Source organism: Erpetoichthys calabaricus, chromosome 6 (genome assembly GCF_900747795.2).
Source record: "Erpetoichthys calabaricus chromosome 6, fErpCal1.3, whole genome shotgun sequence".
In the NCBI taxonomy this organism is placed as follows: Eukaryota; Metazoa; Chordata; class Cladistia; order Polypteriformes; family Polypteridae; genus Erpetoichthys; species Erpetoichthys calabaricus.
The window spans coordinates 208,078,820-208,094,256 of NC_041399.2; the positions used below are offsets into that span (position 1 = coordinate 208,078,820).

At 44.2% G+C, this 15,437-nt stretch overlaps 1 protein-coding gene across 1 annotated transcript in view; it reads right to left on the reverse strand.

Moving 5' to 3' along the window:
• si:ch211-285f17.1 (sickle tail protein homolog) overlaps positions 1-15,437 on the reverse strand; it is a 642,180-nt gene that overhangs the window by 55,643 nt on the left and 571,100 nt on the right. Inside the window, exons 9-10 of the mRNA XM_051928956.1 lie at positions 12,499-12,548; positions 9,144-9,328 (exon numbers count right to left, since the gene is read on the reverse strand). Of these exons, the coding sequence (XP_051784916.1) occupies positions 9,144-9,328; positions 12,499-12,548 (235 nt within the window). The remainder of the gene's footprint in view (positions 1-9,143; positions 9,329-12,498; positions 12,549-15,437) is intronic.

Sequence of the window (15,437 nt, forward strand, 5' to 3'; positions counted from 1 at the left end):
CCGAGGCGAACACAACATAATTCACTGTGCTTAGGCAAATTTCACTGATCCACACCGTTTTTCTAATAAAGACAGAAAATTTTTTATGCCATTTATAATGAGAACTTTCATATCATGGATGAAGGAGGCCAGGCTTATAATCCCAGGCATGTGAAGTACCCATCAGGCATGGCAGCTAAACTGGTAAATCAGCTAACTTGTTTATTTTCTGTTTTTCTTTTCAAAGCTGAAAACTAATATTTGCAAGTGATAATAATTAATTCTATAAATATAAAAAATCATTTGTACTTAAAATAATAAATATTCATGATAACCGTGAAAAGCAGTATGTGTTCCGCTGCAGGCTCCCCATCTAATTGAATTACTTTGGCTAATTGAGGAGTGTGGCTGGCTGGAGGCGGCTTTTCCTTCTTTCCTGTCATTTTTGTTTATTTTTTTTTTTCATTAAGGACGCTCCAAAGCCATCCGAAAAAAATGTGGGTTTTTTTTTCTCATTACAAACCTTCCAGCTACTCTTGTGAATTTGCAATAAATCACGGGTGACACTTTTCTGCAAATATCCATTTATGTTGAAAGATGCAGCTATTACTGAAAATGTTTTTCTGCCTTTTTCAATTTTAACGCTTTAAAATAAAACACATATAAATACAGAATGAGCAGTACAAGGCCCCAGGAGTCTTTATACTCTAAAATGTTGTGCTGCTAATTTGCCAATCCTCCTAGCTTGGCATCATCTGCAAACTTAACCAGCTTGTTACTTGTATTTATTTCCAAATCATTTATATAATGTTAAAAACAGCAGACTGCCCCCTGCTGGCCACCACTCTTAACTACACCCAATTCTGATGAGGGTCTTCACCCCATCACCCTCTACTTCCGGTGTCTGAGCCAATTCTACACCCACCTACACACCACACCCTGAACTCCCATTTCTTTTAGTTTGATGCCCACCCTCTCGTTTGGCACCTCATCAAAGACTTTCTGAAAGTCCAGATCAATAAACTCATCTTCTCCACTCTGATCATATCATTCTGTTGCTTCCTCAAGGAAAACCAGCATGTTAGTAAAACACAACCTCCCTCTCGTGAACCCATGCTGACTCTTCAGCTAAACTCCTGTTCTTGCCCCGTGTTGCTCAAATCCTGGGAGGGACACTAGGGAGACGAGACGTGAACTTCTCGGAAGACAATTTGACGTCCCGCGAGAGACACTTTAACATCACGCAAGACAGGGCAGTGAGGCAACATTTAAAACAAGCTCACGGACATCTAACCAAGCAGTTGTTGGAATGCTTTTGGCAGACACACTTCATGTGCTCCCAGCTCTTAAAACAACGACAAGCAGAACACTCAGCTCGCCAGCAGCAGCAAGCAGGACACCAGCAGATGATCCGACTGCTTCTCCTCAGTGTGCGTTCAGACCCACCACCCTTCTTTCACAACACGAGCAGCAGAGACGTGAAGCTGTTTTACAGGCTTTGAAATGATCGATGCAAAGTGTGACAAGCACAAAACGCAGCTCGCCAGCAGCAACAAGCCAGCAGATGATCCGACTGCAACTCCTTAGCGTGCGTTCAGCCCCCCCTTCACAACGCGAACCGGCAGAGACATGAAGTGGCAAAAAGACAGGTGTGGTACAAGCTTTTAAATGATCGACGTGTAGCAGAACAAAAAGAACACGCAGCTCGCCAGCAGCAGCAGAAAAACAGCAGATGATCCGACGGCATCTCCATAGCGTGCGTTCCGCCGCCCCCTTCACAAAACAAGCAGCGTTATACGTCCTGCGAGAAAGATTTAACCACGCCGGGGGCAGGAAATAAAGGACAAGTATTGTTTTTACAAAAGTTTTAAAGTAAAAGTGAAAATAATGCATATGTAACAATTCCCATGAAAATATCAAAAACAAAATTAATAAAAATTTTAATAATAAAATTGTATACAGTGATCCCTCGCTATATCGCGCTTCGTCTTTCGCGGCTTCACTCCATCGCGGATTTTAAATGTAAGCATATGTGAATATATATCGCGGATTTTTCACTGCTTCGCGGATGTCTGCGGTCTACAGTACGTGTGCTTCCTCAGTTGATTTGCCCATTTGAATTGAAACAAGGGACGCTATTGGCGGATGGCTGAGAAGCTACCCAATCAGAGCACGAGGTTAAGTTCCTGTGTGCTGCTGATTGGCTCAGCGACGGAGTGCTGCATTAACCAGGAAGTCTAATCTCACTCATTCAACATTAACGTGCACAAGCGCCAACAGAAGATGCAAATGATTGCAGAAAAGGTAAAAGTTTTGGATATGTTGAAGGAAGGAAACAGCTACACCGCTGCAGGACACCATTACAGCATAAATGAGTCCACGATTCTTTTTATTTAAAAAGGAGGAAAAGCATATAAGATCTACGGCTGCAGTGTCTTTTAACCAGGGCGCAAAATGAGTTGCAAGTGGACGTGATAAGGCAGTAGTCTGGATGGAATCTGCTTTAGGGATTTAGATTGAAGAGTGCTGGAAGAACAACAACGGTGGTGCTACACAGTCACCTGAAGAGGCTCCTTTAGAAGAGCTGTAATGCTCTCCTTTGTTGTGCAGTAAAATTAAACTCATCGTTATCGGACAAGTCGTCGTGTTATTGTTGGTGAGTAACCATAATTAATTATTTACGTACAGTACTTATTACATGTACATAGTTTAGTGTCACTGTACACACATTTTACTGTATACAATTTTTCTTGCATTGTACGTATTTATTGCTGGTGGCCTGTCTGTCGTAATGGCTGTAACATATGTGATATCGGAGACGCTCGATATCTTTAAAATAATACTTAGGTTTTACTGTATGTAAACTGTGTTTACATACATAATTTCAATGAATCTTACCTAATATCTAAGAGAATACAAAGGGTTTATGCTGTATAATTGTGCGTGAAATGTTTATAATAGTGTGGGAGAGTTTATAAGGGCTTAAAATATATAAAAATAACCATATGAATATATGGTTTCTACTTCGCGGATTTTCTTATTTTGCGGGTGGCTCTGGAACGCAACCCCCGCGATGGAGGAGGGATTACTGTATCCGGTAAACCAAACCTGGGGGTGGGTGAGCGAAGCAAGCAGGGGGCAGAGCCCCCTAGTCTTCTTATATAATACGCTACCGTGGCTGCCCGTTTGTCTGTCCAGGATTTTAAATCACCTGGAGCTTGCCAGCTGATTGACCTGAAATTTGGTACACATATAGTACGTGACGTCTACTATCCGCTTTCGGGGTGATGACTGACCTCTAAGGCTATTCCTCTTGTTTTTATTTTATTTTATTGTAGAATCAACTCTCGGCAGCGTTCAGCAGGGCAGCAGTGCAGCACATGCATACGGGCGCCGTTCTCATTCCCTCCCATCTTCGCCATCACTTCCTCTACTTCTTCATATGTTAAATCATTCTTGAGGCAGATTGAAGACTTAAGTGCCAGCTTAAGTGAAAAATTAAAGAAAATGTACTAAGTAATTGCAACACAAACACAGACTTAATCAGTTTTAACGCAAAAAGATGGCAACGAAAGAAGAAGTGGGCCACTAGGTTGGAGAAAAGAAGAGCTGCTCAGGAAGCAGCAGGCACATCAACCTCTGAGCAAACGAATGATAAACGTACAGAGAAAGAAAGAGGAGGAAAGCTAGGAATGCTCAAGTCAAGTGTACTCACTGCACGTTATCGTGCAGTGCACTGTTACTGGTCCTTAATAATTCCTTCCAAAGATCCTGTGGTTGCTGCTGGTTTATGAGGTCCCAAAGACAACGGTAGACTCAAAGGAGAGCAGAAACAGTAGCTACAACTCTATTGCCCAAAGTATTGGGAGGCCTGCCTTTACACACACATGAACTTTAATGACATCCCATTCTGAATACGTAGGCTCTAATATGGAGTCGGCCCTCCTTCTGCAGCTCTAACAGCTTCAACTCTTCTGAGAAGGCTTTCCACAAGGAGTAGAATTTGTGACCAGGACAGCATTTGTGAAGTCAGGCACTGATGATGGACAAGAAGGCCTGGCTGGCTAGCCATCTCCGCTCAAATTCACCCCAAAGGTGGTCTATCGGGTTCTGTGCAGGTCAGTCAAGTTCCTCCACTCCAAACTCGCTCCTCCATTTCTTTATGCACTGGTGTGTGTGCAGTCAAGTTGCCATCCTCAAACTGCTCCCAACTAACTGTCCAAAATGGCTTTGTATGCTGAAGTATTAAGAGTTCCTTTCACTGGAACCAAGGGGCAAAGGCCAACCCCCCAAACCATAATCCCCCCCCCCCCTCCACCAAACTTTACACTCGGCACAATGCAGTCAGGTGAGTCCCATTCTCCTGGCCAGACTCATCCATCGGATTACATGATTCGTCACTCCAGAGGACACGTCTGCACTGCTCTCGAGTCCAGTGGTGGGCAGTGGGCTTTACACCACTGCATCCGACGCTTTGCACTGCACTTGGTGATGTAAGGCTTGGCTGCAGCTGCTCGGCCATGGATACCCATTCCATGAAGCTCTCTCTCTCTACGCTACACTGTTCATGAACTTTTGGAGGTCTGTAGCTATGGACTCTGCAGAAAGTTGGCGACTACTGAACACCTCAGCATGTGCTGTCCCTACTCTGTGGCCTACCACTTGGTGGCTGAGTTGCTGTTGTTCCCAATTGCTTCCACTTTGTTATGTGGAATATTTAGTAGCAAGGAAACGTCACAAATGGACTTATTGCACAGGCGGTATTCCATCCATGTGGCACGCTTGAATTCACTGAGCTCCTGAGAGCGACCCATTCTGTCACAAATGTTTGTAGAAGCTGTCTGCATGCCAAGGGGCTTGATGTTATACACCTGGGGCAGGGCCGTTCTTAGCAGTTTGGGGGCCCTACGCAGTTCAGAAATGTTCAGGAAGGTGAAGGAGAAGGCCTTAGATGACCAGTAGGCCTACATGTACGCTTGTGTGTATGCAGAGTGGTAAAATATTGATTTGTTCTGGATCTGTTAAAAGCCGTTAATATAGGGCTATTTCATGATTTTATGGGGATCTCTCTAAATGAATCCAAAACGAATCTCTAAAATTAACGTTTGCTACAGTGCATTTGGCAAAGTTACGACAGTGTGACAATATTATTAGGGATTTAGGTGAAGATTGCAATTTGGATAATAAATTACCATTGTTAATACGACTATGAGATGCACTGAACTGAATTTCCTGGGACTGGCAGACGGCTGCAGTGCCAGGGGCCCCAATCCCACAGCCCGACAACAAAAAAAAAATAAAATAAATAAAATTGTAAGTCGGGGTCGGGTCGGAGCCCTACGCATGTTCGCGGATGCGTAGTTCGCGTATGCCTAAGAACATCCCTGCCTGTGGCTATGGAAGTGACTGGAACACCTGAATTCAATGATTTGGAGGGGGTGACCCAATACTTTTGGCAATACAGTGTACCTTCGTAGGTGGCTCGGCCTTCCACGCACGGCTCCATATGGAAGTAGTAACATCTTGCTGCCCTCTATTGGCGGTTTAAAAGAAGAGTTTGTGGTGTCGAGGACAAGGGAGGCACTCCTTTACAGGGACTCGAGGGATCCAAAGGTGTCAGCGGTGGGCATTGAGGTCAGGACGGGCAGGAAGTGGAAAACGAGTGAGGCACTGGAGGTGGCGGAGGTGGCCCGGTTGAGGCAGATCTTGAGGGAGATTGTGGGGATCGTGCCTAGAGGCTACACTAGTCTCGGTTACTTTCCCACGACCCAACTTCGCAAAGCCACAGGTGAAAACGAGGCATCTTCTTCTAAAGGTATGAGCAGGCGGGGAGGAAGAAAGAGTAAGCAGGATGGTGGGTTAAGGAGAGCAGGGAGCACAGACAAAGCGGGAATTGGTACAGCAGCAAAAGGGTCACTTGGGATCACATCCTGGAAACGGATCACTACAGAGTGCGGTTTCTGATCCAGGCCGTCTGGGACAACGACTGAAAGACCATCTTGTGCTCTAGAAGGAGGATCCCTTGAGCAAGTCCTCAGCAGCTGTCCGAAGGCACTTGCAGACGACATGACCAAGTGCTCAAGGCAGTCACGGACAGAGTAGCCTCAGCTATGGCAACCAGCAAGCAATGTCTCCCAAAGAAGATAAACATTGTTAAAGCTGGAGAGAAATACACGCCACAGACGGATCGATGGGCCTCCTTGCTTCAGCTTCTCAAAGTTGACTTGGGCAGAACACATTGCCTCAACAACACTGCGTCCACACCTGGTCATCTTTTCCAGTTCTACCAAACAGCTGATCATGGTGGAACTCATGGGACCCTGGGAAGAAACCACGGAAGAAGCTCAAGAGCAAAAAACGTGCCAAGTACCAGGAGTTGACAGAGGAGTGCAGTAGGCTGGGCCGGATCACCCACTTTGAGCCAGTCGAGGTGGGATGTTGGGGCTTTGCAGGCCAAGAGCCTTGACAAAGCTAGGAATAGCGTGTTTAGCCAAGAAGAGAGCTGCCAGATCAATCTGTGATGCCGCAGAGAGAGCAACAAGGGAGGCTCAGGGGCCAAATGCAACTGGGATGCAGGCCGAGGTCTGATCACCCCTGGCTGGGTCGTCTGGGTGTGGGTGTATGATGATTTAACGGACCCGAAAAACCCTTTGACCCTCAAGATACATCACTGATGATGTATCCCAGTGCTTCCATGGAGGTATTTTGAAAGCTTCCATTGTTTCATCTGTGAAGGACACTAAGCTTACTGTGTACGATTATCCTTTTGAAATAATGGGATCATATTTGCCATTTTCCAGTCCTTTGGAATTTCCCCAGCCTGGAGAGAAATACACGCCAGAGACTAAGATGGATGGGCCTCCTTGCCTCAGCAGCTGAAAGTTGACCTGGGCAAGCGGCTGTGCTCTCCAGGGATCATATTTGCCGTTTTCCAGTCCTTTGGAATTTCCCCAGTGAAAGAAGACAGACTGAGGGAGACCACCAAGAGACCTCAGCATACTCTGAAGGAGTTACAAGCTACAGCGAATGAGACTGGAGACGCTCATCAGTTGCAGCTTTATGAGAGCGCGCAAAGAAAAAAAACACAACATGACATGTCAGCTGGAGTCCCAAAAGACACACGGCAGGCTCTGAAATCAACTGGAAGAAGAAGGCTTATGGTCTGATGAAATGTAACTCCATGTTACACTATGTATTATCATTCCCCACCGTAACATGTGATGGTGTCACGAACAGGCTGTGTGGATGCTTCTCTGCAGCAGGCCCTGAAAGGCTTGTGAACCATGACCAGGGAAGTCCTGGAGGAAAGCCTGATGGGAGTCTGCAAAAAAAAACCTGCAACTTGGTGGTGTTTCAGACAACATCCCTAAGGATTAAAGACTAAGCTACACAGGAATGGTTTCAAAACAGCAATGTGATTATCCTAGAGTGGCCGAGTCCAGTATGGTGGACTAACCTGAACAAATGACGACACCACAAGCAACTCCATAAAAGGACAAGTCAGGAGATGAAGACAAGAAAAGTGACAGAATATCCAGTCATATCAGTCATGGAGAAACGGAAAAAGTACAGCAAAGCTGCAAATCTCCCACCAAAGCTGAGTGATCGTGCAAGAAGAAGATGAGTGAGTGAGACAAGAAAGAGATCTCCGGGAACTCTGAAGGAGTCGCAAGTTACAACACAACAAGCAATTCCACGAAAAGCACAAGTCAGGAGATGAAGACAAGAAAAATCTGGAGAAAATCCAGTGAAATCAATCATTATGTCACAAAAAGAGTAGGGCAGAGCTGGAAACTTATTAGAGCAAAAACACTGAAGAATATTAGAAGAATCTGGACGAGCACAGGCCACTCAGCCCAACAAAACTCGCCAGTCCTATTCACTTAATTCTTCTAAAATAACATCAAGTCGAGTTTTGAAAGTCCCTAAAGTCCTGCTGTCCACCACACTACTTGGTCACTCGTTCCACGAGTCTGTGGTTCTCTGTGTGAAGAAAAACTTCTTGATGTTTGTGCAAAATTTACCCTTAACAAGTTTCCAACTGTGTCCCCATGTTCTTGATGAACTCATTTTAAAGTCACTGTCTCGATCCACTGGACTAATTCCCTTCATAATTTTAAACACTTAAAGTTACTGTTCTCTGGACTTTCTCTAGTGCTGTTATGTCCTTTTTGTAGCCTGAAGACCCAAACTGCACACGGGACTCCAGATGAGGCCTCACCAGTGTGTTATAAAGCTTCAGCAGAACCTCCTGTGACTTGTACTCCACACTTCAAGGCGCTATATAACCTGACATTCTGTTAGCCTTCTTAATGACTTCTGAACACTGTCTGGAAGTTGATAGTATAGAGTCCACTATGACCCCTAAGTCCTTCTCACAGGGTGGACTTTTGATTATCAGACCTCCCATTGTGTATTCAAACCTCACATTTTTACTTCCTACATGTAATACTGTACATTTGCAGATATTAAATGGTTAACAAGTTCAGCTGTTTCAATCTTTCCCCATAACTCATCCCCTGTAACCCCTGAATCAGCCTAGTTGCTAGTTTCTCCAGTGCTGCTATGTCCTTTTTCCTGGAGACCCAAACTGCACACGGGACTCCAGATGAGGCCTCACCAGTGTGTTATAAAGATTCAGCAGAACCTCCTGTGACTTGTACTCCACACATCAAGGTGCTATACAACCTGACATTCTGTTAGCCTTCTTAATGGCTTCTGAACACTCTCTGTCAGTTAATTGTGTCCATGGATGTTGTTTCCTTAAACTGTCCATGGTGACCCATCATGAGACACTGCAAAAATCGTACTTGATCCACTCCCATTGGAGTACAATTATGGAATCGCAACTCTGCGCCACCCAAATTCAGTCAGCACACGGTCCTAAATGAGTCTCATCCCACAGTGCAATATGGCAAATGCAATATGTTTAGGAGCAACAGATGTAAGTAGAAGGAATTGGAGAAAATCTCGGCAAACACAACAATGAAGAAGAACACCTCCGAGTTAAACCTGCAGCCTGAAATTGTCTGACAGACGTCAAGCTGACTGCTTCATCTACTGCAGAACACCGAACTGAAGGCCACATGGAGAGATTAACTGTTTATGTGCCTTATAATGTGGAATGGGTGTCCAGATTTACACACACACACACACACACTCACCTGCAGTTGTCTCATCTGCTGCAGCTGCAGCCTGAGGTCAGAGATGTTCTTTCTGAAGTCAAACGCATTAACTTGGACAGCTGTGGGTCCTCCAGCTGGTGGGAGAATGACGGTGGTCACAGACTCCGTCGATGTCATGCTGCTCTTCACCGTTGTGAGGCTCGCTGCTTCTCCTGAGGCAAATCCTTAGAAGAAAATCAAGAAATTAAGGACAAATCTGTAAAAAGAACAGAAATCAGTTCCATATGGTGCATTCACTTCCCTCTAAATGCCTAAAAGATGCCCCACTGTCAAGTGGGACTTGGGGTTTGTGTACCCACAATTAGCATTTATGTTGGCTTCTTCTTTATCTTCCTTAGCTATTCCCAATTTTTTTTTAATTTTAATTTATAAGACACCCATACCTGCATGTACAGGTATGGATGTCTTAAAGAATGCAGCATTTGTAGGAAGAATGTTATCTAACACCCCCTGGGCGTCCAACCCCAGTTGCAGCCAGAATATTAGTAAAATCTGTAAATGTACAATAGAAAAATTATTACTTATTGGAGTCAAAAATCACAAAATTCTATAAATATGTAAAAGAAAAATTAATTGTTATTTGATGGAGTAAAATTCATGAAATGAGAATATTTACTCTCTTACCGATTGGAGTATTCCTGTTAAACTGATGTCTGCTATGCTCGATGAGTATTTATGAGACTAAATAAATGATCCATTCGTTTTAACTGACATTCTTATAGATAAAAGAACTTTTTTTTTAAAAAAATGACTCATTTAAATAACAGGAAAAATCAGGTGAAAACTAAAGTGGTCTGCAATGGGTCATCGTCACTCGACCTTCAGCTAACTAAATCACCTAAATGCAAACACTAATGTTCTTGATCAAAAAAAAAAAAAAACCACGACTTTCTTGATATTAAAAACCATGACTTTCTTGATATTAAAAACCATGACTTTCTTGATATTTTAGTTTATAATTTAAAAATGGAATAAGAATCTGAAAATCTAACAGCATCACATTAAAGTTTGATAATTTCTGAAAAGAATGATACCAAATGTATATACAATGCATCCGGAAAGTATTCACAGCGCATCACTTTTTCCACATTTTGTTATGTTACAGCCTTATTCCACAATGGATTAAATTCATTTTTTTCCTCAGAATTCTACACACAACATCCCATAATGACAACGTGAAAAAAGTTTACTTGAGGTTTTTGTAAATTTATTAAAAATACAAAAATGGAGAAAGCACATGTACATAAGCCTTTGCCATGAAGCTCAAAATTGAGCTCAGGTGCCTCCTGTTTCCCCTGATCATCCTTGAGATGTTTCTGCAGCTTCATTGGAGTCCACCTGTGGTAAATTCAGTTGACTGGACATGATTTGGAAAGGCACACACCTGTCTATATAAGGTCCCACAGTTGACAGTTCATGTCAGAGCACAAACCAAGCATGAAGTCAAAGGAATTGTCTGTAGACCTCCGAGACAGGATTGTCTCGAGGCACAAATCTGGGGAAGGTTACAGAAAAATTTCTGTTGCTTTGAAGGTCCCAATGAGCACAGTGGCCTCCATCATCCGTAAGTGGAAGAAGTTCGAAACCACCAGGACTCTTCCTTGAGCTGGCCGGCCATCTAAACTGAGCAATCGGGAGAGAAGGGCCTTAGTCAGGGAGGTGACCAAGAACCCGATGGTCACTCTGTCAGAGCTCCAGAGGTCCTCTGTGGACAGAGGAGAAAATTCCAGAAGGACAACCATCTCTGCAGCAATCCACCAATCAGGCCTGTATGGTAGAGTGGCCAGACGGAAGCCACTCCGTTAGTAAAAGGCACATGGCAGCCCGCCTGGAGTTTGCCAAAAGGCACCTGAAGGACTCTCAGACCATGAGAAAGAAAATTCTGTGGTCTGATGAGACAAAGATTGAACTCTTTGCTGTGAATGCCAGGCGTCACGTTTGGAGGAAACCAGGCACCGCTCATCACCAGGCCAATACCATCCCTACAGTGAAGCATGGTGGTGGCAGCATCATGCTGTGGGGATGTTTTTCAGCAGCAGGGACTGAGAGACTAGTCAGGATAAAGGGAAAGATGACTGCAGCAATGTACAGAGACATCCTGGATGAAAACCTGCTCCAGAGCGCTCTTGACCTCAGACTGGGGCAACGGTTCATCTTTCAGCAGGACAACGACCCTAAGCACACAGCCAAGATATCAAAGGAGTGGCGTCAGGACAACTCTGTGAATGTCCTTGAGTGGCCCAGCCAGAGCCCAGACTTGAATCTGATTGAACATCTCTGGAGAGATCTTAAAATGGCTGTGCACCGACGCTTCGCATCCAACCTGATGGAGCTTGAGAGGTGCTGCAAAGAGGAATGGGCGAAACTGGCCAAGGATAGGTGTGCCAAGCTTGTGGCATCATATTCAACAAGACTTGAGGCTGGAATTGCTGCCAAAGGGGCATCGACAAAGTATTGAGCAAAGGCTGTGAATACTTATGGACATGGGATTTCTCAGTTTTTTTATTTTTAATAAATTTGCAAAAATCTCAAGTAAACTTTTTTCATGTTGTCATTATGGGGTGTTGTGTGTAGAATTCTGAGGAAAAAAATGAATTTAATCCATTTTGGAATAAGGCTGTAACATAACGAAATGTGGAAAAAGTGATGCGCTGTGAATACTTTCCGGATGCACTGTATGTACGTTTTAAAATAAACCTGATTTAAAGCGTGTCAAAAAACCAGACATAAAAACGTGACAGGGCCCAACAGAGCAGAGTCCCTTTTGGCATTTACGGGATTCGAACCGGCAACCTTCCGATTGCCAGTGCAGATCCCTAGCCTCAGAGCCACCACTCCGCCATTCTTCCTTTCTCAATGACAGGTCACTTAATGATATAGTTTTGCGAATATTTTTACAAAGAGAAGCAAATTCAGTTTTGCCCAAAGTGCTGGCTCATCACTAACATTAGGTTAAAAGTCGTTTGGGCACTTGTATGTTCTGAGCTCTGTTACATACAATTACAAAAAACATATAATGACTCATCATATCAAGAAAGAGAAAAGTCAGCAGCAGACCAGGACACGCCGCAGAGTCTCTCTCTCTCTCTCTCTCTCTCTCTTGGCTGGCCTGGCAATGCCTGGGAGTTCCCTGAAGGAAAAGCTGGAATCTGGGTTGCTTGACCTGCTGCCACCGGGACCCTCACCAGGAAAAGCATTTTCAGCAAACGAGAATGTGAATGACACGCAGCGCTTCACTGCCTACTGTTAACAAGCACGTCAAAAGTGGTTCTGACGTGTCAGTTTGCTGCACGGGTGTTTCTCCACATCTCCATCTCTCCCCTCCAGCACTTACCGCCTCCATTGGCGCTGACAGCTTGAGTGACGGGCTTTGCTGCTTTCTCACTGAAAAACAAAAAAAAAACAAAACAACAAAAAACGGTTACTTTGAGGAATTCAGTTCACCGGCTGAACAGGCACCTGGGAGTTGTGAGGTGCCTTGTATTGTAAGCTCATTACCATTATAAGGCTTATTGGGCTGGCAATATTGGGCAAAGTGCCACGTAAGTATTTAATCACGTTTAATACTATATTTAATAATAATAATAAGTCTTTACATTTATATAGAGCTTTTCTTATTCCTCAAAGTGGTTTTCCTAGTGAGTGGGGAGCCACTTCTGCCATCACTAATGTACAGCACCCTGGATGATGCAGTGGCAGCCATTTTGTGCCAGTATGCTCACCGCACATGAGCTCTTAGGTGGTTGAACGGCGAGAGAGAGAGGGGGCCAATCAGAGACTGGGGATGATTAGGGGGCGAGAATGACCAGGCTGTGGTGGGCAATTTAACCAGGCTTATAAGGCCTATTGGCCTGGTGATATCAGGCAAAGTGCCACATAAATTTTATGTTACTATTATTACCACTATAATAATAATTCTTTACATTTTAATAGAGTTTTTCTCACACCTCAAAGTGCTTTTCATCGTGAAAACTAATGTGCAGCATCCACCTGAATTATGTGACGGCTGCCAATTTGCGCCATTACACTCACCACACATGAACTGTTAAGATGGTTGAAGGATGAGAGAAATAGCCAATCAGAGACTGGGGATGATTCGGGGGCCAGAATGACCAGGCCAAGTTGGGCAATTTAGTCGGGACAGCTGCATGTTGGGTTTGAATGCCTCTTCTGGGGTAGGATGGTGACTGTGCTCTGAGATGGAATGGTACCCTCAATCAAAGCTCCTGTCTGATAAAGCTAGGAAAGACACTGGCCAGCTACATCTCTAGACTACAATGAAGAAATCTGAAAGACCGATAGATGGCGGTATAACTTATTGTGCATTTAAAAATATGCCCAGAAATGAAAAAAAAAAAGCACAACATGAAGCAGCTTCGGGCACAGCTGCCAACATCAATTATCGACAACAAAGAGCTTAACCAGACAGTAAATGGCGTGTGACACACAAATTTACATATTACATTACCAGGACGCCAATGGAATGAAATGACCGGGGGAGAGAGGAGAGGATTGCAGAGACAACACCTCCACCGGGGCGCTAGAGGGCAGCCTCCCTGGGTGGCTGTAGCACCATGGATTCCCGCAGGGCACGCTGTTAGCTGGAGTTTGGTGCAGCCCTGTTGAGTTCCGTGTGGGCCACCAGGGGGAGCTGCAGAGCCCTATAATGACTTACACCACACCTGGGAGTGAGACCAAGTAATCCTGATGAATCATCCGGAGCACTCCCAGGAATAGAATGAAAGGAGCCGCCTCACTCCACGCTGGGACGTGGACGACCAAGCTTGAAGGGAGAGGAGTGGAGGCGGCAGAGAAAGACAGAAAGAAGATAGATAGAAAGACGGAAACGAAGACAAAGACGAGGATGACAAAGACGATGAAGAAGACAAAGACGACGAAGACAGATAGATGGAAATGAAGAAAAAGAAGACAAAGACGATGAAGACAAAGAAGATGAGAACAAGGATGAAGACAAAGATGATGAAGACGAAGACAATGAAGAAGACAAAGACGAAGACAATGAAGACAAAGATGATGAAGAAGACAAAGACGACGACGAAGACAAAGATGATGAAGAAGATGAAGACAATGAAGAAAACAAAGATGATGACGAAGACAATAAAGAAGACGACGAAGAAAACAAAGAAGAAAATGAGGATGAAGACAATTAAGAAGACGACAAAGATGAAGACAAAGATGAAGATGAAGACAAGAAGAAGACGAAGACAAAGATAACGAAGACAAAGATGAAGAAGAAAACGAAGAACATGATGAAGATGAAGAAGACAACAATTAAGACAAAGACGATGAAGAAGGAGACTGAGCATTACTGCTGGTGCTTTGGTGCTGTACTCTGCAGACAGGAGCGAGGAAAAGCACTGCGCAAAGAGAAATAAACGTGTGTTGCCTTGGAGCACTTCCAAGGAGGTGACCACTTTTTATAGGCACCTTATGCTGAGTGTCAAAATAGACAGAGAAATAAGAATTTGGGGACAAAAGCTAGTGAAGCAAATCTCTTGTCCATGTTGTTCATTCTAGGACCAAAACATCCTCGGAGAGCAACTTCTCCCAACTATCCAAGAACAGTCTGGTGACCAACAAAGATGGAGCACTGGGCCATAAGGCAACAAGTGAGAACTAAGTGGCTCGGGGAACAAAACATCAAAAATTGGGGCCCATGGCCAAGAAATTCCCCAGACCTTAATCCCATTGAGAACTTGTGGTCAATCCTCAAGAGGCGGGTGGGCAAATACAAACCCACCAATTCTGACAAACTCCAAGCATTGATTATACAAGAATGGGCAGCTGCCATCACTCAGGATTTGGCCCAGAAGTTGATTGCCAGCCTGCCAGGGTGAATTGCAGAGGTCTTGAAAAAGAAAGAAGGGCCAACACTGCAAATATGGACTCTGCATAAACTTCATGTCATTGTCAATAAATGTCTTTGAAACTTCTGGACTGTTTGTAATTCTACTTCACTACACCATAGAAACATCTGACAAAAAGATCTAAAAACACTGAAGCAGCAAACTTTGTGAACACCAACACTTGGGTCCTTCTCCTAACTTCTGGCCACCACAGCACATCGCGTCAAAAACAGTAAGATTTGGCATAGAGCTTTACGAGATTTGTGAATCTTAAAACGGGGTACATTTGAAATTTGGTTCTGTACACAGGGAAAGGGACAACGTTTGACCTGAAATACAATCAGTATGCTGTCACTACGTCATCGGTGCTGACTTTGACAGATGCTGATTGACGGTTCTGTCGTAC